We start from the raw sequence: 25,670 nt of genomic DNA on the forward strand, positions 1-25,670 counted from the left end.
GTTAAAGGTTCGACTTAGAATTAGATTTAGAGGTCAACATATGGTGCACGTATGCATATACATTATGTTATCCATCTGTCTCAGGTTGAAACGGCGTCAGGAGGAGGGTCAGTCAGAGGCCGGGGGCGATGATGATGGTGGAGACGGCGACGGAGAGGCTGAAGCCGGGGGCACTGACGATGACGCGCTCGAGCCAGAACCAGAACCCGAGCCGGAGCCCGAGTCCTCCTCCAAACTGAGCATGTGCGGTTCGGTGTGCTCCTCCCCCGGCAGCTGCTAGCGCCACATCGCCTCAAAGTGACGGTCGCAGGTCTCTCTGGATGCTGCTGCCATGCCAATAGATACGTTCTCACCTCCCTCCTCTGTTGTAGCCAGGAGCGGAGGAAAACGCACAGCAGGTCCGACTTGACGCACAGCAGGACCCAACACGGCTCCCACCATTCCCCCCTCCTTATTTTTTTTTTATTTTATTTTTTTTGTTCTGTAGCATCCTTCCGGTAAGGCATGAATGAAGCAGATTTCCAGAGAGTCCCTGCCTACTGTACCCCCTAGAGTAAGCTCTAACTTCTATGCAATGTTACAGTATAGCATGACAAATAAGGTATCACTTACTAGGAGGTGTTGTTCACAAGCAGAAAGCTCCGCGAGCATGACGACATCCTGAGCAATAGCAGTCGGCAGTTTTTTGGAGGGGTCGGTGGTTTTTCGGAGGAGACGCCCTCTCCGCCTTCCTGCTTCAAATCTGATGGGGACGACTGAATTATTCAGCACACGCAGGCACTCACTTTATATTATTGCCTGTGTCTTCAGCTCACTCTTCCCCTCGGCCCTGTTTCATGTTAGGTTTGCCCTAATTCGGAGCAACCGTTCTTCATTTCCCCCAGAGCACCTTCCTCCTGTTGCAACACCTTCCCAGGACACATTTACAGTAAGTGTTAATTTGCAGTCGGCCAAGAACATGTGGCTGGTTTCATGTTGTGAACCTGTTTAAAGTGGTGCCTGTTGATGATAATCAGTATTCGTTAATCACATCGTAGCCATGGGTGCGTTATAGTTTAAAATGCTAGTGTGAAGCAAACTATTCCTTTCGCAAGCTTTTTTTTTTTTTTTTAAGGACGATAAGGTACTGTCATTTACGGGGAATCAGTACAGCAATCAGAATGAGCGGTTTTACTTGTCACTGTGTCTGTAATGGTTACCAAAATTTAGCATTTTAGCCCTGCACCATGCTCAAAGAGCATACGGAAACACTGCTCTGGGGATTAAATACCAATCACCAACAATCCCATCCTTTAAGAATCTATTAGAAAGCTCTGTTTGCTTCACTACACGTCATCATCTCTTTAAGTGCTTGGTTAGTGTAACGATCATCTCCCTGTAGAGCTTGTTTCTGGGCTGTACTTAAATGTGTAGCTGTGCCCTGCTGGTACTTCAACTCGTAGAGATGAGCTAGTCTATTACTGTCATAGTGATAGTGTTACCTTTAAGGTGGGGCCATTAATCTCAGTCTGAACACCTGAGAACATGTAGCAGAGGTCCACCTTGAAACCCTAAGGCCTAATAAAATGAAACCCATGTAAATAGCATACAGTGTAGGTAATTAAACTCACCACAGTTTTATGTGGGACTGCGAAGTCGACGTATAAACTAAAGGAAGAGCCGCGTGAAGCTTCACACTGCTTCGCTCTGCTCTTCTTTCCAAGTGTGCAGGCACAACTTGTAGGCAAAATATGCCAAAGCTTTTCTACCATTTGCATAACCATTTCTAAGGAACTTTGAGTGTGTGAATGTATGTCTCTTTTTCCCAGTATAACATAAAGTCAGTGTTCCTTCTGCAAGTGAAAATACTATCATTTATACAATCATATTGTGATAATGTATAAAGTATCTATTTCAGGTAAGGGGGGGAAACTTAAAGTGATAGTCAGGCAGTTTGGGAAATGCACCTACTGGCTTTCTTTACAAGATTTAAAGGAGAAGATTTATAGCACCGTCGTGTCTGTGAGTTGAGCTGCGAGGCAATTAGTTTAATACAAAGCTTCTGTCCAAGGTGAGAAATCAACTTACCAAGTCCACCTAAAGCTCACTAATTAATTTGAGCTTGAGTTACAGCTATAATGTGCAAGATGTGGCCCGAATTTTAACTTTTTTAACTTTATCAACAGAATGCAAAGGAACAACAGGATCGATGCCAGCTAGCCCTGCCTCGTCCTGTCACGTCATACCGCTGGTCTCATGAAAGATGGAAGTAGCATCTGTAACTGCAAACGGTGCTGCCTCTGTGGTCCATCGTCTGATCCTCGTATTGTGGCGTGTAACAGAGTCCCTCCAGAGTCTCACAGCCTTCATGCTAAGCTAGGCTAACTGCCTCTTGGCTGCGGCTTCATACTTCAACACGCAGACATGAGTGCAGTGTTAATCTTCTCATCTCACACTCAGAAATAAAGCTAATAGGTGCACTTCCCAAAATGTTTAACTGTTTCTTTAAACACTATACATTATGATTAGATTAAGAAGCTTCTTTAAAGGGATATAAAGTGGCAATCCTCCAAGCCCGCCAAAATATGTGATGGAGTTACTAGTCTCGAGCCCTGTGCTTCTTTTTGCATGTACCTTTACAGTATAAGCTTGTTTTTGCCAAAGCCTGGAGCCTTGAGCCTTACTGGCTGATTTGTGCATGTACAAGCTTTTGGTAATTAGCATACCTCAGTGCTCACCTGATTATAGACACAGTCCAAATCAGAGTATAACTGGCCTGCGTAAATGTTTCTGGACAGTGAGTTTCGTGAACTTTAAACTGTACAAAAATCGTATAATTCCAGTGTTATATGGACGGCATGATATTTTTAGATGATATGCAGTACCTTTTGGCATCCCATAGATTGTCTTAATGCTTAATGGTCAAGTATACAGGCTCGTGCCCTTGCTGGATGAGTGGAATGAGGTCAGCAGTCGTGTGTGTGATGTCTCCTTCTGTGGGATTTAAATGTTGCATTATCGTCTGTGCGGCAAAGGAAGAATATTTGGAACTGGGGCAGGTTTTCACTTCACCCCAGCACAGAATTTACTGCATTATTAAAAAAAACACTGAATGTCTCCATTCGTGGCGAAGAAGGCTCAGTTATTTCCAAGACTCATTAAAGCAGCCTACAGACCATCCGAGTCAACACAGGCCTGAGGTGGATGTGTCTTTCTGTTAATCATTTGTAAATGGATAAAGATTTTTATTTAAGTGAAGCTTTTCTCAAAGTTACGATACTAACCCACAGTTGGGAGTTGTTCCTCGATATATCAGTGATCATTTCTAATTGGACTGTGCTTGCAATTCCTCCTGACCCTCCTGTCCCTCTTTATGTGTTAATGTTCTGGATGCTGTTAGGTGTTTTTAAAAAAAAAATGTAAAAAAGGCATTGTGCTAGTGTTTGACCAGCAACAGCATGTCTCCTATTCAGCCATTTTTTTCCGACGGATTCTCTCGAGGTGTACCATTCTGTAGATGTCTTAACTCTGTGGATTACAGTTTGAAACTCAGTGCCCTGTCAAGAAAACAAATCAAGAAGAAGAAGAAGAAGAAGAAAAACATGTGATTTTCACCACTCTTTTTCCTCCTTGTGATCCTATTTTGCATAACGTTTCCGTGCTGCAGGATTTTTAACGGGGAGTCAGTGAAAAAGCCTTGTTACTGTACCAACTGAAACTGCTCCGTGTGTTTAAAAAAATAAAATAAAATAAAAATGCTGCTTTAACTTGCTTTGATAAAGAAATAAATCTCCTTCCAGTAATTTTGGTTGTGTGGTGTGTTTTTTGTCTTCTTCGTTCAGATAAAAGCATTCAGGGTAGACAGTAGAGGGCGATGCAGAGCAGGGGTATGAACTAACATAACACGGATGTCCAAAGTGAATTATACTCTTTAAATAGTGTTGTAAACATGAGCCGTGCCACTATTGACTGCAGGGGGAAGAATCTATAACTGAGGCTGTCACAGGGTTAGTAAGAGCAGATAATGCACACAAGCTTTGTCCTTATTCCTCCTCTTTTAAGATTAAAACAGCATTTTGATATACAGGTACAGTATATGCATACACGCAGTTTAAAAAAATAATAGTATTGAAGTCATTGAAACAGATCCATCAATGTCCAAGTTTAAGATCCCCCCCCCCCCGAATCCCCCCCTCCGCGAATGTCTAGTTGGTTTACGACCGGCCCATCTGCCCCGGGTCCTCCAGGATATCCACAGCCGTCCTTCCTCTATTGTCCAACAGAGGGCGCCACTTCGGGGCCTCGATGGCGTCCAGAAGAGCAGTCAGCTCCGCCTCCAGATTCTCAACCGTGTCCTCTACTTTCTGCCGGAGATGGGAAACATAGTTGTGTGGTTAACGCATGAATAATGCATTAATAAGTTGTAGTATGAATAATAGAATCATCCCTCATGAATAATACAATCACTTATTCATATGAATTATACAGTCGCCCCAAAACAGCTAGTAAAGTAAGGTCAGGGTTAGTGTGGGGTTTGTCAGATGAGGTGAGTGTGGAGACTTGGACCAACTCATCAGCGTTTTTTGGAGAAAGTTGAGCATTCGTGTGGTTTTTAAGTACGCGGCTGCGCGTGTGGCAGCGAGCCACAGCTTTGTCGACATCTTCTCCCTAAAAGGGAAATGCTGAGGACTGTTTTTGGCAGCCTGAGATGAAGAGAAAGCTGACGTCTAATAACGAAGTTGACAACATTGGGGGGGAAACATCCCCAAAAAATCCCTGCTGTTTTTCAAATCGTTCAGGACACTGAATGGGAGATTGGTTTTGGAAATGGCACCTTCTCCACTGCATCCAGGCGCCCGTGGAGGTCCGTGTGCTCTTGACAGGCACTTGAACGCACCGCTCGAGGCTGCAGGTCAGGTTCAGGTCCTGAGAGAGGAAAAGATGCATATCTCAGTGGATTTACAATGTATGATAGAGGCTCATAAAAGGCAAACAAACTGCTTAAAACAATTTTTAAAAGCATAAAATATATTGGTCACATGATTTAACACTGATTTCAGAGCTATGTCTTTACATTTAAACAGGAGGAGTTACTGTATGGCTGTAAGAGACCGAAGGAAAACATTTAAGCCGGTTAGCTCAGCTTAGAATAGGTTGACTCAGTATGTGGGAAACCGCTAGCCTGGCTCTACCCGAAACGTAACAAAATCTGTCCTGCAGCCCTTAATGTGTTGTATCTAATTTATTTAGTCTGAACAAAACTAAGAAGACACTCCAGGAAGTGAAAAGCATGTGTCAATGAATTTGCTAGCTTCCAGTGCTTGCACGGTTAGCACGTACACAAGCACTGTAAGCTAGCACGTAGAAACGAACTTCATGCTCTTTGTGGGCAAATGAACCGGACTACACAAAAGATGAAGTGATCAAGTTAAAGATTCACTGTGTAGTTTTAGGAAAGTAATTATGAATTTTATGCCTGAACAATCTAAACTGTCTTGGTTGTCGTGCCTGAATAAACTGAGGAAACAAACTGACCTTAAAGAACAACACATTTCATGCTGTTTTACTTTGTTTATATGTGGCGGACCCTGCCAGCTTTAGATGAGTCATCTTGCCTCATTGTTGTAGTATACAATGAAAACTGCAACACTCAGCATGCTGAGAAAAGCCATTATGCTCTTGGTGTGAATTCACCTCAGTATGTTTCCCCCCCTCGCAGTCATGTTTCCAATTATCTGTTCCTCTTTGAAGCCGACATATTTGAGGGGAGGTCTGCATTCTCTCGCAGGACTCCGCTTCCATTTTCCTAACACCTTCTTAGTGGCTGCGGGCCAAGCTCCCATTGATAGCATTTATACGTTATAAATGAGTGAACCGCTCATTCATTTACTGGAGGCTGGCAGCAGTGCTGTTGCTGTCATTTAGATAAAACGCGGGGAGTGTATGTGGATCAACCAGTGCCTGAGAGTGTGTGTTGTATTTGAGCATTTATGATACCAAGGCTGGGTTGGCTGCCTCTGCAGAGTGAGTTTTGTCAATATCATTCCAACCAAACAAGGATGTGCTTTCACCTTTTCTCCTGGACAAAATACAGTTAGGAGGTCAATCCTTGGAAAAATTAAATGTACTTAAGGCTCCATCTTGAATTTCATGAACTCGTAACTTGTAGTGAGACAACTGTAAAAACACTGGCGCCCCAAACTGTCTTCGGTTTTCTTAAGGTTGGGAGTCTCAGCATTTTTGTTTAACAGCTAACCAGAGTGGACACTATCACTATCACGGTCAATTCAGGGCATTATCCTACGCTTTCCAACGATTCAATAATGTTACGTTGTTACTATGTAACTAAATTACGTATGTGCAAACCAAGACGTAAGCACGCAATGAAGGTCCAACGCGCAGGGTCGAACGTCTGATATCAGCTTTGCAGGGGACAACCACTGCTCTGGAGTGTCTCTAGGGTTCACTTTCCTTATTGGAAAACAGAGCTTCACATGTGCACATTCATGGAAATAATAACTTAAGATCCAGACACTCAGTCTACTGTCAAATAAACACAGACTGTGGCTTTGTTTGGGTTTTTCCCTCTGCTTAGGTTTTCAGCACCGATTTCACTACCTCCAGCATGAACTCAAGGAGACGAAGACAATCTGTTTGTTTGTGGCACGAGTGCACAAATAAAGTCCTCATTTAAATGGGTAGATACAGGATTTGTTTTCTGCTGATCCCACGTCGCAACCGGTATCTGCCTGACAAGTCATTTAGTCCACCGCTGACCCTTAAAATCTTTTCTTCCTTAAGCAATACAGTCTGTGCCAGAAATGATTGCCATATCTGATTCTGCACATTGTCCTCCCATGCACGGCCGTGCCTCAGCATCGGGCTGCCTTGATTTTTTCACAGATATCACATGGAAGAATTTTACAAGCTCCATTACGTCGACCGGAGGGGCGCCAAGTTCAGTACATGCAGGAAACGGGCCAAGACAGAGCGACGGATGGATGGAAGGTACGATTAGTTCGAAGCAGATGTCTCCCATGATGGAGTCTGAGTCCATCTCACCTGCTTTGGTTTGACAGACGCGACAGATGAGCCATCAGCCGCCTGCTAAAGACATGAAGATTTCCCCACACAGGAAGGCAGACGCCATTAAAGTGGTGTTTTTATGTTGTTGCACTTCACAACAACCTCAGCCTTCAGCTGTAACAGAATGTGCTGCTGGTTTCACGATCAGCAAAAAAAAAAGAAGAAAATCGGTGCAAACCACAGCTGTGCTTCCATGTAAGTGTCAGAGTGTGTGTGTTTGTGCGATCAATGCGTACACAGCACAGTCGGGCTCTTCAGGAGGGGAAAACTTTCAACAGAGAGCTTCGTGCTGAGGCTCATGATGAATGCTGTTAAGGAAAAAAAAAAAGGAAGAAGTGTCTGTGTTGTAGGTAATAAAGTGGAGATGCGGTTAATGTGGCTGATGCAAAGCTGGCTGGCTGAGATGTAACATCAACACCAGTCTGTGTTTCCAAACAGCCAGGGAGGCATTTGTTCCCGCTCGCGTTGGCTTTTCCTTTCAGTCCAGCTCGTATCAAGAGTTTGCTCCTCTGGCAGGAGTGTTCCAGGAGGTTGCGAAATCACATAGTAACTCCCCACGCAACAGGAAAAGCAAACACAGATACGATGATCTAACCCGCTGACTCCACCCGAGGACAGAGGTGAATGACCGTGTGTGTGTGTGTGTGTGTGTGTGTGTGTGTGCACTTCTTTACCAGCTCTGTGGTTTTGTGCAGTGACACGGCTCTCTGCAGGAGAGGGGGAGTTCGGTCGAGTGCAGAAAATGAGGAGTCAGCGCAGGTCAGAGCGTCGGTTCAAACCGAGCTCCGGCCTGACAGACAAGACGGCCGCGGAAAACCATTAAGATGGTTTACAGAAGAAAGTACCAAGATGTGTGTACTACACACCGGCCTGCTTGTAATATATGAGGTAAAAACACTGCATATGATGCGTAATCATTAATCTGCCCTGACGCTTCAACCATCGACTGATACTTACTGAAGAATAAATGACTTTGATCGTATATTTCAACAGACATTTTAAAGACTACTGGGTTAGGTTAAGGAAAATATCATTGGGTTAAAATAGGTAGGATAGTTGGGTTATTTAAATTATCTACTTATGTCTCATTACATACATGACTAGCATTGACTAGGCTAAGCTACGTCATTAAAATAAGTCAGCTTTGGCATTTGATTTCATAAACAAACAGCCGTCTCCTCAGTTGAAGTCCTGTTTCTGACTTGGACTGGGTCCCCTCTTCATCTGGTCCATTGCCTACCTTTACCGCAACAGCGTCTGTGGAGCAGTCGCCGTCCCCCCAACAGTGAGATCAAATATCCGTCCTTGGTCATAATGAGCTGCTTGCACAACCTGCACAACCCGAACGGTCCACACACTTCAACTATGTTCAGGGCAACTTCAGCTAATATTTGAACTTTTTTGGAACAATTGAACAATCTACCTGACAGTCGAGCGTGTTTCTCTGCAAGCACGTCAAATGACCATTTAACTGCTTGAATGCTCGTCTGTAGATTTTTAATCTGTTTCCAGCATCGCCGGAGAGGCTCTTAGATTCTCTCGAAACATTCAGCCTTTCTTGTTTTTCTTGTTTTTGCTCCACTTTTCTTCACTGCACAATCAAAATGTCTGATCCTCAGAACTATCTGACATCAGTCGAATGACGTATTCTGCACTTTTCTGAGACAGTGACCTTTGAATCGTGACAAACACTTAGATAGAATACGAAAATCAAATGCTTTGTGTTTTTAGTGACTGTGAGCTCTTGCTTGTTGCTCGAGCTGAATGCTCTTCTTGCTGTGCTCTTCCTGCAGTTGGCCATTCTTGTGGTATGAAGTCAGTGTAATTCACACTTGAGGCCGTCACTCACAGATCTGGCGGATTCGGAGGACTGGCGCACAGTTTTTTTTTAATGAATTTCAGTAACACTGGTAAACAAAGCTGAACACACTGGTGAAGGGCGGCCAGATGAACATAATGAATGAAGGAAAGAGTGAGTGTTTGAAACTTTGCTGTCAGAATATTAGATTAAGTGTTGCCAGAGCAGCAGTTAAATTAGTAACAGATGTGCTGGCAGACCCTGAACACACACACTCACATGTTTGTGTGTGCGTGTGCATGTGTGTGTGTGTACACCCATGATGTCAGTTCAGATTCATGTGTGTTCACTCAGCTATCATCTACACAATCTAACACTTTAGGATCTATTGCACAATGCAGCGCAGGCATAAAGTATGAAACAGACATGATCGACAGCAGAACCTGTATTTCCGCTGCACTGATCCATAAATCATCTGTTCCTGTAAACCAGGACACCAGCTGTGTGGCCTCTGGCCCGTCCTGTCCTGACCCGTGACCCCTCCGATCACACGCCCAGCCTCATCCCTTACCTGCCGCGGTGTAGCCAATCAGAAGCAAGACGAGTCCAACCGAGGAGGTGAAGGGGCGGTTCATGGCGAAACCTGGCGTGCAGCTGGTGACGCAGACGATAGAAACAACGAGTGAGAGGAGGACAGAGAGAGAGACAAAGAGAGACAGACAGAGAGAGAGATCTCTAAATCTCCTCTAATTCAGAACCAGACTAGGAAACAAACTGATTTCTTCTCCTCCACACCTCTTCCTCTCCTCTTCTCTCCGTCTCTGCCTCTCTGCCCTGCGCTCGCTCCCTCGCTCTCTAATCCTTCCCTCGATGACTCGGTTGCGCCCAGTTTCCTAATGAAAACATTAGATGGCGAACAAAAAGCTCAGTATCTGGGAGGGGGCGGGAGGGCTGTGGCGGGGAGGGGACTCAGATCTCACACTGACTGGCTCCTAGAGACGAGAACTCTGGCTTTACTTTAATGCAGGATTTTGTGTTGCGTTTGGTGGTCACTGTGTGTTCACGTTCACACTGAAGTGAGTGAAAGGAGATGGTCAGTAAAGAAAACATGCCCTATTCCAGGCATGTGTTACACTGACTTACACTCAGCATCCTTGTATTAAAGCTGTGATCCGTCAGAGAATCTTCGCAGTATTCGTAGCTACAGTGCACTCAAATAATATTGAAGCTGACGACCTCTTATTTGTTTTTGTTTGCACCATTTAAGCTGTTTTTTCAATACAATTGATTAAAAAAACCCAGAGTGGACTCACGGCTGCCGACCTCTTTCTGGGAAAACCAGTCGGCGTTTCCGTTCAGCAGGAAGTCAGAGAAATCAAAATCAATTCAGCCGCAGAGAATGCCCTTTATAATCGCATTGATTGGTTCCTGTTATTCTCGCCGAATTGACTTGTCTCCTCTGTCTGTGTGACTCACACGCCTTCCCACACACACAAACAGGCAGCCAAGACTGTTACGTAGCAAACGCGGTTATCTTCATTAAGCCAGACCGTCTCCGGCCTCGTGCTCCGCTCGCTCGTCTGGCCCTGTTAAGCAGATCTACAGGTTAAGCAGCAGAAAAACAAAACTGGAGGAAAAGTGAGCGAAGGGATCAGAGGAGAGCAGAGAGTCAGGAGACGTTTGTGTCTCACAGTGAAGAGCAGAGAGAGACGACGGAAGGAAAGAAAACGTTATGTGCAAAGAATTGTGGTGTACATCTCACACATTAATGGCAGTCTTGGTCATTGATTGATAATATTTTACAAAGGTCAGTGGAAACTCATAAAGCCTCTGAGGCAAAGTGAAACAATAAAGAATAAAAATCCCCCGCGCAGGGACGCCAGTAGGAACACGATAATTGCAGACTGTCAGAATTAATTTGATGTTTCGCACCAGAAAAAAAAAAAACTTTTTTGAAAATGACATTCTAAATCAAAATCACACAAAATGCCAATTCCTGCATAATGTTGCTTTAAATAGAAAAGGGAGGACGTTTTTTCTTAGTAGATTGCTATTTCACTCCTACATTTATTTTATGAATTATTCAGAAAACAATTGTCTGTTTATTCATTAGTTTGTTTAACCATGTGTTTAACAGTGAATTAGTTTATTCAACAGGGACAGTTTGTTGTATCACTGGTAATAAACACTGCTGTGGCAAAAAAAATAAAATAATAATTTATAAAAATAAAAAAAAGCAATTATTTGATGTTACCTTTGACCACCAAATTCTAATGAATCCATCAAGTGGATTTTTTTGCTAAATTTGACAAAATTCTCTCAAGGCGTTCCTGAATTAAGGAATATATAATACTGGGGCCCCATGAGGTCACCTTGACCTTTGACCACCGAAAACTCAATCAGTCCATCTTTGAGCACAAGTGAACGTTTGTGCCAGATATGAAGACGCTCCCCTCAGGCGTTCTTGAGATATGGCGTTCACAAGAAGAGACAGATTGACAGACAGAAAACATTATCCCTCCTCCTCGACCATCGCCAGCATGGAGGCATAGAAATTGTGACAGTGGCGGGTAAAAATGTTAAATAACTATTTTGATTTGTCATGCGTTTGTCATAATAAAATGTATCCCATTAAATACATGAATAGAACAAATATCAACATCTTATGAAAGCGACATGGCTGGAGGCTCCTATCAAATGAAATCAGGAAATGCAAATGTATGTCAAAGTTCATCTTGTGACCGTCTCTGAGGTGTGAATGTTACTTTAAGTCCTGCCGGCAGACACATGGTGCAGTGCTGAGCGTCTCCACCGACACAGAGCCAGAGGATCATGGGCGTCCAGTCGGTCGACGTCATGCTGATCTGTGGTGTGACAGACTGCTGGAGGCGGGGTCACCTTCTCACCGTCTATTTATGTCCAGTGCCGTCTATATATCTGTTAACTTCTGGCAGCGGTTGTGATGACCACATGTGTTCACAGGCATGGATAGATGGAGACCCTCGGCGCTGGCCTTCGTCATTTTAGCAGGTCAAACAGTTGTCCTCACCTGAGCACGGAGCTCACTGAACCTTGATGCTGCCAAGAGGCGAGCTCAGCGAACCGTACAGTACCTCTGTGGCCCCTGGCACACACTGCCTTCCTAAAAGTTTTTAAGGAGCTGATCGTTATCGGGTGAAGTCTGTGACTCGATCAGAGGAAACAAAGCTCCACCCTCTGCTTTTAAGACATGTCATTAGCCGACCTTTGACTGTGCCCTAATCCTATTGTCCATTTGCTGTACTTACAGAAACTATCAGCGCCGTTTGCTGTAAACTCCAGTACAAGTTTCTGAATGTTTGTGATCCGCTCATGCCAGTGATGGATACAGACCAATCGAGCAGACAGTCTCTGCTGGAAGATGTTCACAGTGTGGCACTCGGTTGTTTCACAGACAGAGATGGCTGTGTGAAGAAGGAAAATGATGTGTGTGTCTCAGATTATCGCCTTGGAGAAGTTGCAGAAAAAGGTCAGGCAGGGGCATTTTTCAAAATGACTCTCCGAGAGGCACTTCAGCTGCAGCATACAGAGGTCCTGGCCGTGGTGCGAGCTGGTCAGAGCTGTGCAAAGACTCTGGGAACTCGGGACTGCTGTGGCGTAGTTGCCGGTCTTCCGTAACAAACAAGTAGCAGCAAACAGCGCAGAATGAGCATTACGTGCCACTCTCTAACCAGTGGTGGGTTTGACGAAGGGAATGCAGTAACGAAATCGGGGCTGAGTCAGCAGGGGCCGTATACCAAACTAAGTGGCAGCTAACTAATTTTAGCAGTTTCAATCCATCGACCAGGAAACATCATAAATCACCTTTGTACTGCAACTGACCTCTGATCTCAGAGGGATCGTACAGAATCTGGAGGTGTTGATTAAGACGATGCTGGTTAGCAACAAGTAAAGCTATCTGTCCAGAGCTGCTCGGGGGCAGCAGAGGGAAAACCAGCAACTATTTTCTCCAGAAAACATGACCCAGTTTCAACCGAATCAGTGAATAAACCTACAAAGTTATGTTTTTGTACAGAAATCTTTGAGGTCCCGTCCCATCAACGCAGTCCTCTGGCGACGTTCTTCTTTTTATACATTCATGCAGGATGAGTCATCAACATTTTTAATGAGTTTCAAGAAAGTTACAAACTCTAAAATGACATTAAAAAACCTACATAGCAGCTTTTTTTTTTTTTTTGCCACAGATGGGCCTGATACTGGTGTACTGGTGAGAAACGCCGCAAGACATAAACAAATAACACACAGACAGCAATTTTGACTTCATGGGAACTACAAGATCATATCTTAAGGTCTTGAGATCTGGGTGGGATGGCATCAGCAACTATACCACCATCAGAGATTGTACTACAGATATTAGACTATCACAACAAACTCTCATTCTGTTACTAACTCTGAACTGAACACTATGCTGAGACAGTAAACTCCACCACTCCAGCTCTTACTATGCTCAGATTTACCTGTAAATACTGCTTGAGCCATGTCTGCTAAAGGGACCATCTCTAATTATACACATTCCTGTAATGATCTGTCTCGAGACACACTCATTATCTGGAGGGAATGACTGTCGCTTGTCAGCTCAGATTTGAGGGACATGTTGGATATCTGATCAGAGCCCGTCTGCCTGCTGAGTGCTGGCAACAGCCAATTTACCTCTTCTCCACTTTCCCTAAAGTCTCTGTTATCTGTCTGGCTGGCAGCCTGTCTCGCTCTACAGCTGTACTACGTGTACTTTTCGATTGTGTTGTTCAAATTTATCCAGGGAAGCCTCCGCAGCAACAACCTGTCTCAGTTTCTTACTGATGCACGCTCAGACATCTGAGCAGAAAATCGTCTGCTCTTGCTCTCTCTGTATTTCATAGAGAGCAGTCTGAGGAGGGTGAAGTGCACTGCACCCGGATTGTGCATAGGGAGTCACTTGTGGCTTTTTTTTCCATGACTTTGCAGGTACAACGATCCAGATCCTGCAATTCTCTAGACACAAACCTGCACCTCCATCCTTGTGGGCACCCACCACCCCACTTTCTTTTCATTTCTGATCCTCCGTCCATACTCATCTCCACTGTGTGATTGAGCCTCCAGATCACTGCTCCCCAGATAAACCCTAAGTCTGAATCTATCGCCTTAGACCGTCTGATTAGCACTACGTCACAGAAAGGGGAAGTAATCCCGGTCTGGGCCCAGGAATAGAGCCCTGGGAGGGGCCTGGCCACTGGAGAGACGCTGTAGAGCCACCATGCATGTGCCTCTGGGTAATCCCTTCTTAAATAGCCCCAGGGCAGGGAAAGAGGGAGGGAGTTGGTGCAGGGGACGTTATACTGTGGGAGCAGCCCCAGTCAGTGTCCTCTTATCCCTCGGACACACCACAGCAGCCGGAAGAGGAGAGGGATTCGGGTAATTGTTGGATCTTAGGAGGACAGTGCTTCGACCAGGATGAACTTTGCCGCCCAGCTATTCTACTCGAGCTACCTGAGCGAGCGACTTGAGCGTTTGTACTCTCCCAGGCCTGCAATTAAAGACACCGAGGAGAATGACCCCTTCTGGCAGAGGTGGGAACTTACAACATGTAGCTCCCTGGAACCTCCAGACCTCTCCCCTCACCAGCTCATAGCCCAGCCCATAGTGACAGATACACCTTCTGTCCAGAGTTCGGAGATTCCTTCAGTTACTCCCATTCCTTTCCCTCATTCACCTTCGTTGCAGCCTACCCCGACAAACGAACCCTTAAATCTCCAATCTCTTCCTGTGCCACTTCCTCCTCAGCCTAAGCAGAGAAGGAATTCAACACAACCGCCCACTTGTCCTCCTAATCCAAGTTTGGCTGCCGCGATCCCCAAATTGAGGTCCTCTGAACTCCCCTCCAATGATCTTTCTCCTCAGATGGTTCTCTCCAAACCCTCTCCTGCTCCTTCAAGGTCCCCAGCAGAAAAGTCCTCCATCTCCTCCTCTATCTCCCAGTATTCCTCTTCCTCCTCCTCAGCTCCTGCTCCTTGTAGTGAAGAGCAGTACCCAACCTTTCAAGCCCTAGTAGACTTGCTCATTCGCCTTGTCCTCTACCTTGTTCTTCTCTTCATCCCCAGGTAATTCTCACATATTTAGTGAAAGACAGAGGGAAAGAAAAGAGTGCTCCAGGATGAAAGTGAAAAAATGGGATTGTTTGTGTCAATACATAAATGAGATCACATCTAGGGTCAAAAAGGGTTTACAAGTGCAGTAGTTCCACTGGTTTGTCAGGACAGGCATGACTGTGAGAATTTAATACATCGAAACAATTTTAGACAGACATGTCTTCATTCATGAAAAAAAACTTTGTATGAACTCACCTTTGAAGTACTTTAAACAACAGTATCTAAACCTTCTGGTGCTATTTGAGATACCTATAGGCTACAACTAACCAGATGAAGACTGAGAGAAAGTTCCCAGAATTGAGCCTGAACTACAGATAGCTGCAGAACTGCACTCACAGTGATGCAACATCGACAACTGGGTTGATAAAGAGCTAAGAGACATTTTCTTTTCCCAACTGAACATTGTTCCAGTAGGAAAAGGAAGTGATACAGCAGCCAGTTCAGGCATTTAGTCTCTTAAAAGGATATTAAGGAGCTGAGATGGAGCAATGATGAAAGCCTGGTGGGCTGAAATGTCTCCCTCACTTTCTGCTTTGTCCTCACTTTTCTTTTTTTGCACCATTTTGAATTAGAGGAACCTATTTCTACCATCTCAGCTGTTCATGTCCTCGTTTGAAGAGGCTTTTTGAGGCGCGATACTGGCCGCCGTCGTGCTCTTTCCCTCCTTTGATGTTTGTTTTTGAACTCTGCTTTTGAACCAAAGCCCCCTAATCACAGGTGCAGCGTTGGGCTTTTTTTTTTCTATTCCCGGCCATGTTAAGAGCGCGCCACGTGGCTGAATAACATAGAGGAAATGTATGACAAGTGGGGCAGAGGGCAGTAATGGACTCTGGGGGACGAGGTGAAGGGTCATGGTATTGTTTATGGCAGATCATTATAATAAAAATAGACTGGGATGTTCTCTGCTGAGTGCTGGCAGATTTCAGGCAGTTGTTTGGGAGAGCTGCTCCACCTGGTGGCATCTTGATATTTTAACACAATAAAAGCACTTCATTCATGGATCTCTTTATTTCATCAGTTACTAGACTCTTACTGGACTTGCATGATGCAGCAACCCCTCCCCCCAAAACATGCAGAACTTTATGACTGGCTTGGCTCGATTGCACCACCTTGTTCAAAGTTTCCAATTTAGCTATTAACCGTTTGTGATCTGTGGCTGTGTGCTTCAGCGGCTAAGTGACAGGGTTAATCTCCAAAGGGTGTAATCCTATTATTGTGTTTATATTGTGTAAAGAGCCTCCTGAGTAACTATGCGTTAAAAAAAATGTCCACAATGGATGTAATCCAGTTTTGTGCGATGTCATTTGAGATATGAAAGTAGATTCAGCAGATTTGGGAAGAACTGAGCTATTTAAATGAATAGTACTGTTGCATTGCATTCAATGGCCATTTACCGAGCTGTTATAAATCAAACTGTCCTGCCTTTTAGGCCTAAATTGCCACCTTAATCGTTTGTGTGTCTCCCCAAAAAGAGGAGCAGAATGACCCAATGAATCATAAATTGACTTATAGATGTAATCTGTCATGGTGAGGGGAAGTTGGGTTGACATGAAAGGTGAATCAATTCATCTCAGTCTGAAGAATGGTGTATGTGTGTGTGTGTGTGTGTGTGTGTGTGTGTGTGTGTGTGTGTGTGTGTGTGTGTGTGTGTGTGTGTGCAGATGGTCGCTCTAACAGAGAGTTAGGGCATAATTTGAATTTTGGTCAACAGGTCCTGTTTTTCTGCAGCTTTTACACATGCTGATGACTTAAAATGTTGTCAATAAAGTATCGTCTGCTTGAGGCCACACATAGATATCAATACTTCATATTCTGGCTCGTATCTGATTAAGACTCTGATTTGTAGACTCTGCCCTGCCTTAGGTCTACTTTTTGTTCCAATGCTTTTCTTCCTAAAAATACTTAACACAGTACACTTCTACTAACTGTATTTCTCTGAGTGAGAATGAAATTACTGGGAGTGTAGTTTCTTTCGATCAGCTGCTCAAGTTATCGGCTTAACCTAGAATTCGTTCCAGGAGAGCCTCGACTTGATGTTTCTAAGGTCGCTGAAGAAAGCCATCCAACAATATACTGAGTATGTACGTTCTTTATTCTAATGGGATAAGAGAAACTCTACTTATAGATTCTCAAACTGTAATTACCTCAGCCATGGATGGATGGAATCCCGGCTCAGAATAGACCCCATTAACTTTTGATGCCGATCCAGATAAAGGGACACATCCAGGATTCACTTTTTCAACATTACGAGATAGGGCGTTTGTCAACCTGGCGTACGTAAGTGGTTTCTATCTGTGAGAGAGCTGAATTCCAGCCACTAGTTTTCTTTCCAGTATGCAGTTAAGAAAACATGACAATCATGGTTCACCCAGAAAAATCTGTAATTTTATTCATGGTAACGAATCTTGAATGCAGGAAATCTTGTCGGAGTAATTAACAACTCCTCCCTGTTGTCGTCTCTCCCAGAGAGGAGTTGCGTCTGGGCCCCGGTCAGCCCGGCAGCTCTTACAAATGCTGCCCAGTCAGTAACGGCACTGCGGGCCGCAGACCAACCCTCATCGAACCAGAACGGCTGAAGGACTTTGGTGAGGAGGAGCTGCTCAACGGGGATGTGAAGGTCTACGAAACCAAGGTGGTGGGGTTTCCCGAGATCACACTTATGGACCCCCCCAAAACCAGACGAGTCAGCGAGTTCAGGGCTGTCCCAAAACCCCAGTACCTCCGCTTTGAGGACATCAGCGCCGCGGCCTTCAGGATCCAGACAGGGATACAGAAGACACCCTGCACGGTACACTAACATAGCATGAGCTTCCAAGTGTGTGATGGGATGAATGTGAGAAAGGAAGAGGTGCATGACCTCTGACCTCTGTTAGGAGAGCAAACACCATCTCTATCACTGGTAGGACTTACATGGGATCTGTGTGGATTCTGACAAGGGTTTGATGTAGTGTGGCTAAATCTTTTTATTAGGAATATTATATATGTTGGTCATGTTTAGTTTTTGGAATGAAAATAAGGGCGTATGGGCTGCAAATAAACAGCCTGATTAGGAGCATTTTTTTTTACATTTTAAGGCAATCCAGTTCAGCTCTGCCGCATATTCTACTTCATAATAACTTATTATATTAATATTATTAATATTCATTTTCAACCGTGTTTATGACTGAGGTCATCAGGACATACTTCTTCATTCTGGCCCGTTCTTCAGTCTTTAGCTATTATTTTGCACACACAATGAAATGCACTGTGTGCTAGAAATTAATATGTTATCATATCTTTTATATTTCCATTCAATATATTGTCAGATTTCATGTCTGCTTTATTTTTAGTCGTTCTTTTTCACAGCATGTGCGGCCATAAGCACACAGTGTTCATGCTGCGACGAGTCAAGTTTCCTCAGATTACATCAGGGTAAACAAAAGCTGTGTGCACTGAGAGGCATTAATTCATTTTTGATGTTCCACCACAGAATGTTGTATAAACTCAGTTAACTACATTGATTTTAAGTCAGATTTTTTTTTTCCTTAATCTACTGTACAGTTCAATTCATTTATAATTCTAAACAAAGAGCTCCTTCTTAAACGCTGCTTCTTTTCTTCTCTCCTGTGTGCAGTACTCCAGACTGTCCAAACAGTACGGGATGGAGATCTACCTGAAGAAGGAACACCTGCACTACACAGGCTCCGTGAAGGAGAGAGGAGTGCTGTACATGCTGTCCTCTCTCACTCAGGTAACACAAGGCAGAGACAGAGAGAGAGAGAGAGAGAGAGAGAGAGAGAGGATGATCCCTCCTGTCCGTCAGGTCACAGCTGATGTGAGCGTGCAGACACACACGTGTTAACTTGACCATAAGGGCCAACTGACCTGTAGAGTCAGAAATAGTCTGAGTGCAGCTTAGATGGACAGTGACTTGGAAATAACAGTGAGTAGACTGACAGGAATATGATCCTCTGCAGTAAGGCCCTGCAAAGATCTTCTTTTTTACAAGAGGCATCAGGTTTTAGGCCTCGAGTTTGGCATTATGGCCGTTGCCATCGTTGACTTTCGGAGCCAGAAGTGACTCTGTTTGGATGAGCGGTTGGAGCTGGAAAGCACAAGGGTCAATTACAAGTTTACTGTTAACTAAGTTAACAACATGAACACCATGCAGGATTGAAGAAGACTTGAAACTAGCGACTGATACCATAAACTCAGTCAGAAACAGTTTACTGAGGTAATAAATCAAGTGAACAGTAGAGTCACTTTCTCATAAGCCTACAGTCAGATCCTTTTGAAACTGGTGGACTCGCCCCCCACTGCCTCCATTTAGCAAGAAGCATTCCTGCGCTTAACATTTTTCATTGGCCTGAAAATCTTGATGCTGTGTTGACATATTAATGCATAGATATAGATATACATATGTCAAGTCTGTGTTTTTCTCCCTCCAGGAGCAGCAGAGGAAGGGTGTGATTGTGGCCACCGACTGTAACTTCTCCATGGCCGTAGCTCACCACGCAGTGGAGCTGAAGATCCCGGTGTTTGTCATCATGCCGTCATGCTGCTCCTCGCCTCGCCTCAGGATCTACAGAGACTACGGCGCCATGGTCATCTCCTACGGAAGCACCGGTCACGACTCCCAGAACCACGCCCGCCACCTGGCCAAAGAGAACGGATACCTCTTCTTGGAAGAGTTAGTCCCACTAATACCGCCTTTAATATTCCACACAGAGCTCACGATACGTCTGTCTGTAGGGTTACTGCACCGCCACCGACACTGTTATAGTGTACGAGGGGTTTTGGCCTCACTGCACCACTCATTTGTCTCAGTGCCAGTTGTGGCTGAAGACTACAAAACTGACAAAAATAAATAAAAAATTGCAGGAGTGACCTCTGTGACCTCCTCTCTGTTTGAGGCTACATCAGCTGCTGCTGGCACAAAACTGTGACTATTCACCTCACACAGCTGCAAATTTCCTCCGATGTCACACTCAGGGTGAGAGGCTCAGAGGTTGTAGGCGTCCTGCTGTGATTCAGGTTGCAGTTCATAAAAACATAGTGATTTGAATCATGCTACCACCTCCCGATTAATCCGCAACTGAAAAGACAATGGATAGCGAGGCCGTATTTCAAGGTAAAACCCCATATTTCAACTGCTAGGTCACTGGTGTTAGCAGTCAGCCACTTAGTATCTTCTTAAAGATGTGTTGTCTTAACTTTAAGTATGACCTGTGTTTTCACTATTCATTGTCGTTTCACTTTCTGATCATTTCTCACATTTATTCGACATTCCTGAAACCGAGCAGTGAGACATTTGAGATTCCCACCCTGAGTTTGAACTCAGGGGGAAATGGCTGCTGTGTGAATATGGTCTGTTACAAGAAAGTGCCATTGCACTGCAGAGATGAGCGACGTAACAAAAGTAAACTTTCTAAATGAGATCATCAGGCTACTCAGGAGCCTTTCACCTCATGTATCCCTTCCTCTTGTTTGTGTTTTCTGACGTCCAGAGATGAGAGCGCGGCGTACCTGGCAGGACTGGGCACCGTAGGCATGGAGATCTACGAGCAAGTACCCAAACTGGACGCGGTGGTGGTTCCTGCAGCTGGACAGTACGGTCTGCTGGCTGGTACAGCTGCAGCCATCAAACACCTCAACTCACGAATTCTCGTCATCGTAAGTTAGATTGTTGCAATGCACAGGGTTTTTCCACTATAAACTAAACTCCAGTACCTACAGCGTAGACGATGAGCAGATTTCTAGCCTCTGTCTCACCTCGTCTCTGAGTGCCGTTCGTGCCGTTTTCTAAAACAAAGTCATATTTCCCATGAACCCTTCCCTCTTATTGCAAAGATTGCTACTTGCCTCCTACATCTCCCTGGTGTTTATCAGAGTGTGTTTTTCCTTCTGCTTGGATTGCCTTAACAAGATAAACATATTTGAAGTGTTTTCCCTTGTTCTAATATCTGCCCACAGCTGAAACCTTGACAGCTTCAGCTCTGTGTGCCTGGAGGAGCAGAACAGCCCTGCGCTTCTATTTTTCAATCATAAACACATATCCCTGTGCGTGATGAAGCAATCAATCAGATTTACTGCCAAGGCTGACCCAGTAGTGAGCGTTATAAAATGCAACCTAGAGGCTGATTACTGCTTCAAATTTACGTAGATGTATTAAGATCACCGTTAGCTCTGGGGTCTCTGAAATGTCTTTACAATACTTTAATGAAAAACAAAACAAAACAAAAAAACCCACATAACACATAACATCTGACATCCATACACAACATGAGACCCAACAACATACAGCACACACTGACAGGAAAAAAACACAATCATTTCTGTAATAACTCTGTCAAATTACAGACTAGCTAAATGGACTTTCTTCACAGGGAATTGAGCCAGAAGGTTTCCCTCTGCTGCTACAGTCTCTGAAAACCGACAGTCCAATCAAAGACATCCACAGCGTCCCCAATAAGAAACTCTATGGAGGTAAAGTCATTAGCCAGTAGAGGCGTAACACAGAACTGTTGAATAAATGTCATCGTTACCTGCACGTTCTCCAGTCAGAAGCTCTGTGCAGTTTCTCTCCTGCAGCAGCTGAACATCTGCCGCTCTTCCTGTCTGTCCTCAGATCTCATGGAGCGCTCGCTGGGTGTGAACACCTTCCAGCTGGCAAAGAAACTAGTAGATAGAGTCATCTCTGTCAGGTACTGCATCTCCACAGCACACCTACACTTTCAAGCTTCATCTGAATGGATGAACAGATATCCGTTATGTGTGTTAAAATTCAGATTATAAGCCTTTTTTACATTTTGAAACATGCTGAATTCCTGGGTTATTTGGGTTTATTTCTGCCAAAGTCTCATGTCAAATCTAAGGTTTTTTTCTCTACAAGATGATTTACCTGGCATGGCTGCTGTGACTTATTCCCTTTCCCTCTGCCTCACAGTGAGGAGGACTCTTTGGTGGCGATGCTGCGGTTTCAGGAGTTCGAGCGCTCCACTGTGGACACAGAGGGCGCCATGGGACTGGCTGCCATCTTGGCTGGACAACTACCGGAGCTGAGAGGCAAAAAGTGGGTCAGACACGTGAACATCACTGCTCCGGACTTTGTCCTCTGGGGAAATTCTCTTGTCTGTCTTTTTGAAAAAGGTCAACAGTCGGGAGCAGACAGGACAGGACGCACTCCATCATGTTTCTAGAAGGAGCAAAGTGTCCTTGTGTGGCCCCGTTTTATAATGGAAAAGAACACAAGTATCATTTTAAATGTAATCCAAGCTGCGAGGGCTGAGACATTGTTCTACATGCCTGAAAGCTAACATTTTGGCAATATAGTGATGCCAGCAGAGCTAATCTGTCTGGCTAGAGATAAAACAGGTCCCTTCGTGTGTGTGTGTGTGTGTGTGTGTGTGTGTGTGTGTGTGTGTGTGTGTGTGCGTGTGTGTGTGTGTGCCGTAGGGTTGCTGTCGTGGTGAGCAGCGCTAACATGGAGCTGGAGCTGGTGAGGCAGTGTGTGGAGCGGGCCCTGGTGCTGGACGACCGGGTCAGTAAGTTCGCGGTGCAGCTGGGAGAATGGCCAGGAGACATGGCTAAGCTGCTGGACGTCCTGTCCAGAGAAGACGTCAGGTAGGGTCAACCGCCATCCACCTTTAGATGTTTTCGCTCTGTTGGTCCGTGCTGGGATCCAGTCTGTTTTGTGTTTGATGTCCCTAGATTCCTCTCCTCTCTGTTTTTTTATCCCCCCAGGCTGTTGGACGTCTGCCATCGGAGACAAAGCGACAAGTCAAACCTCTTCAGTGCAAAGGTAGGCGGCTAATCTCTGCTCTTCACCTCATTCGTCTTCCGTCGCCTCTTCAATCCGCTCCTCTACTGTGCTGTCATTGCCAAGGACCTTATTGCTTTGAGTTGGCGGGACTAAAATTGTGTGACGAAGAAAGTCAAAAATACAAAACAAAAGACATGTTGAGATATTTACGCCGTATTTGGAGACTGTAAATCTGGAGGAAGCCAAATCTACACTGCAACAAATATTGTTGTCGTGACATTTCTCTGATTAGTCTGACCAGAATCTAGAAAAAGGCGGCAGACGATATGGACCCAGATCAACCTGTCAGCAACTAACTTATAACTGCATATTTGATGGTACAAATGACTTAGTAATGACTTTTTAAATTTTCATGATAGGAGATAACAGAATATTAATATATAATTGTAATCATTAAATACAACTCTTGATTGATTATGCTCACTAATATGAGGCTCCTTAATGCTGAAACAACACATTTCAGAGCACACAGCGATATTTCGATGTTGACACCTCAAGGTCACCATAAGACAGCTAAGACAGCAAGGTTGTATATTGCACAGTACTTCATTGCTTGAAATGTGGCACATATTTGTGTATGTTGAGCTATTGTTTTTACAAATATCTAACATGTAGATGTGGATAATTTATTACAGTTATCAGTAACTGGATCTGTTGTGTCAGCAGACAGCAGCAGACACTGAGTCACTACGACTTGCTGTGGCAGTAATGGCACTAGATTGCAGAATACACAAAGCGGTTGCCAGACTTTTCTCTTTATATAATACAATATACATTCACCGTAAGTGCTGCTGCTTCTCAGCAACTTACACCATCTCGCTTTTGAAATCTTAATGTTCCCTGTAACAAATGAACAGGAGGCTGCCGCTGAGCAGTTTAATTCCACTGCAAATAAACTCGATTCATGAATCTTACTGATTAAAGTGTTTTCTTGTTTTCCCGAATTGCCTTACTCGATCTTGTTTTGAAAACTTAATGAAACCGTTAGATTGCTTTGGAAACAAGTAGAACTGTGTCGTCTCTCTCCTGGGCTCTGCATTATGGCCCCTGCAGTCCTCACTGATGAATTGGCAGCCGTGTCAAAAGGTGAAAGGCGTTGCATAATTAACTGGCAACCCGCTCACTGCCCTAAGTCTACTGTGTGCGTGTGTGTGTGTGATGTCAGAGGGCTAACTGTATGCCTGTGTTGTCGACAGGTGGAGTGTGTGGTGGAGACCAGAGATAAGACACAGAGCGCTCAGCTGCGCAAGACGCTGAGTGAGCGCTACCCCTCTCTATGCTGGCTGGACCGGTGATCTCGACCAACACCAACACAAACTGTCACGGCAAAACGAAGAAAACGGAGAGGAGACGACACATTCATGAAATGCAGAACACATCCTGTAACATACACTACTATGATATAGGACTCTTAAGAGATGTTGAACAAACCTAAGTGTGTGCAGAGAAGCCTTGAGATTATAGAGCAGGTACTATTCACATTACTTTATTCCTTTTGCTGCTATTGTTCTTTAATCATCAGCACCCTGTAATTGCAGTAACGTTGTTAGGCTCCATTCAGAAGATGAATGTAGTTCTTAAAGTGACATTACCTCCAGAGTATGAATGAAACACTGATAGACTAGACGCAGGCTAACTACACAGTATACACCTCCATAAACCGCCCGCATGAAAGATATATTTTTCAATCCACACTGTTTTTAAACTGTTGTATATAAATCTGTGTTTATACTGTCTCAGGTGTAGAGTCAATCCAACTATGTGTTACTCCAAATAAAGACTGATTCATTCTACATGTTCTGATTTGTTTGCAATGTTTTTGGGAGTTTTTTTTAACATGTCTGCATTTTGCAATATTGTCCTCTACTTGATGTTGAGCTCATTTCTGAAGAGTAAAAGTGAGGCAGGATGTGAAAGTATGCTTACCTGTCCCTGATTAATGGCTGGAGACAGCTCTAGTGGACGCTGGGCCGTTTAAGACAGGCTAATGCTCTTAGGTTCATAAGCAGAGGACACCGTGACCCCGGCCTCAGCTAGTTGTTCAGCCCTCGTTCAGGCGACGTCACACCGTTCACCTGTGTGACGCCGGCACCTTCTTCCCGCAAGAGTTCAAACAACATTCAGATGTGATATCTGTGTGTTGGAGTAAGGTTTCCTGGAATAGTTAAAATATGTTATCACCAATAGCTGCTAGCAGTGATGCTGCAGAGAGGATCTACACCCAACACCCAACGCAGCTCTGTGGAGATTGTTCTCAGCATTTTTGTCGTCACCGTTTTGGTTCTACAGACTAACTGTCTGGTTTAGTGTCACCAATCTCTTCCGTGACATCTGCTGCCATAACAGGCAGTGAAAAGGCTCAGACAACCCCCCTGCACACGACCTGTCCAGCCCCAAACGAGACAGGAAGTAGCGTCTACCTGGAGGAACCAGTTGCACATTAAGCAGCTGAAAAGCCAGATATCTCCCCCAGGAGCTGGTGGAGACAAGAGCAGAGCTGAAGGAGAGTGACTATTGTCAGGCTGCTTGAAACATGAAGCAAATGTTGCTCTGCGCCATTAAGCACATTTAACATTTGCTAACATGTTTCCAAGTTGCCAGTCTGTGTTTTGTTGCCCCTGCTCCCGATGGAGAAGCCAAAAAATGTTAAAAGTACTCAAAACAGAGAAACCGTTAATTGCTGCCAACTTTAGCTGCTGTTAGCTCAGTTAGCTGTGCAGCTAGCAGCCATAAGTGTGAGGGCTGGTGCCTGCAGCATTAGCATGGGAGCTCTGGATGGAGACGGGCTAGCAGATAGCTCGTTAGAACTTCAGCAGACATCTCTTCAGCTTAAGACGACAGC

At 44.5% G+C, this 25,670-nt stretch overlaps 3 protein-coding genes across 7 annotated transcripts in view; 2 read left to right on the top strand and 1 right to left on the bottom strand.

Moving 5' to 3' along the window:
• LOC119033089 (serine/threonine-protein kinase 32C-like) overlaps positions 1-3,783 on the top strand; it is a 77,562-nt gene extending 73,779 nt beyond the window's left edge. The window contains exons 12-13 of one of the 3 annotated variants that reach the window (XR_005079145.1): positions 85-928; positions 2,166-3,781. Coding sequence is in view for 2 of the 3 variants with exons in the window: in XM_037122714.1 (XP_036978609.1) it covers positions 85-280 (196 nt within the window). In the remaining variant the exon portion in view is untranslated. Of the gene's footprint in view, positions 1-84 lie in introns of all 3 variants that reach the window. The other 2 variants (XM_037122714.1, XM_037122713.1) reach the window with 2 other exon arrangements.
• A 114-nt stretch (positions 3,784-3,897) lies between these two features.
• Positions 3,898-9,764, bottom strand: LOC119033091 (placenta-specific protein 9-like). The gene is made up of 3 exons (XM_037122718.1): positions 9,435-9,764; positions 4,814-4,905; positions 3,898-4,343 (listed from the first exon to the last, which is right to left on the bottom strand). The coding sequence occupies exons 1-3, from the start codon at positions 9,496-9,498 to the stop codon at positions 4,194-4,196; spliced, it is 306 nt and encodes a 101-aa protein (XP_036978613.1). The 5' UTR covers positions 9,499-9,764; the 3' UTR covers positions 3,898-4,193.
• On the top strand, positions 6,604-24,623 carry LOC119033087 (L-threonine ammonia-lyase). 3 transcript variants are annotated; one of them, XM_037122711.1, is made up of 11 exons: positions 6,604-6,987; positions 17,494-17,815; positions 18,641-18,757; positions 19,455-19,696; positions 20,514-20,679; positions 21,393-21,492; positions 21,635-21,710; positions 21,953-22,078; positions 22,462-22,629; positions 22,750-22,807; positions 24,025-24,623. In XM_037122711.1, the coding sequence occupies exons 1-11, from the start codon at positions 6,890-6,892 to the stop codon at positions 24,121-24,123; spliced, it is 1,572 nt and encodes a 523-aa protein (XP_036978606.1). In that variant the 5' UTR covers positions 6,604-6,889; the 3' UTR covers positions 24,124-24,623. The 3 variants fall into 3 exon arrangements, with proteins under 3 accessions (XP_036978606.1, XP_036978607.1, XP_036978604.1); XM_037122712.1 differs by lacking the exon at positions 6,604-6,987 and adding an exon at positions 7,738-7,953; XM_037122709.1 differs by lacking the exon at positions 6,604-6,987 and adding an exon at positions 14,212-14,448.
• Positions 24,624-25,670: the final 1,047 nt, after the last annotated feature.

This window comes from Acanthopagrus latus, chromosome 15 (genome assembly GCF_904848185.1).
Source record: "Acanthopagrus latus isolate v.2019 chromosome 15, fAcaLat1.1, whole genome shotgun sequence".
Lineage (NCBI taxonomy): Eukaryota > Metazoa > Chordata > Actinopteri > Spariformes > Sparidae > Acanthopagrus > Acanthopagrus latus.

Coding starts and splice junctions, on each gene's coding strand:
- LOC119033091 (XM_037122718.1), bottom strand. CDS start 9,498: ATGAACCGCCCCTTCACCTCCTCGGTTGGACTCGTCTTGCTTCTGATT. Junction 4,906..9,434: donor GATTGGCTACACCGCGGCAG/GTAAGGGATGAG, acceptor TTCCTCTCTCAG/GACCTGAACCTGACCTGCAG. Junction 4,344..4,813: donor GCCTGGATGCAGTGGAGAAG/GTGCCATTTCCA, acceptor CATCTCCGGCAG/AAAGTAGAGGACACGGTTGA.
- LOC119033087 (XM_037122709.1), top strand. CDS start 14,333: ATGAACTTTGCCGCCCAGCTATTCTACTCGAGCTACCTGAGCGAGCGA. Junction 17,816..18,640: donor TACAGAAGACACCCTGCACG/GTACACTAACAT, acceptor TCCTGTGTGCAG/TACTCCAGACTGTCCAAACA. Junction 18,758..19,454: donor TGCTGTCCTCTCTCACTCAG/GTAACACAAGGC, acceptor TTCTCCCTCCAG/GAGCAGCAGAGGAAGGGTGT.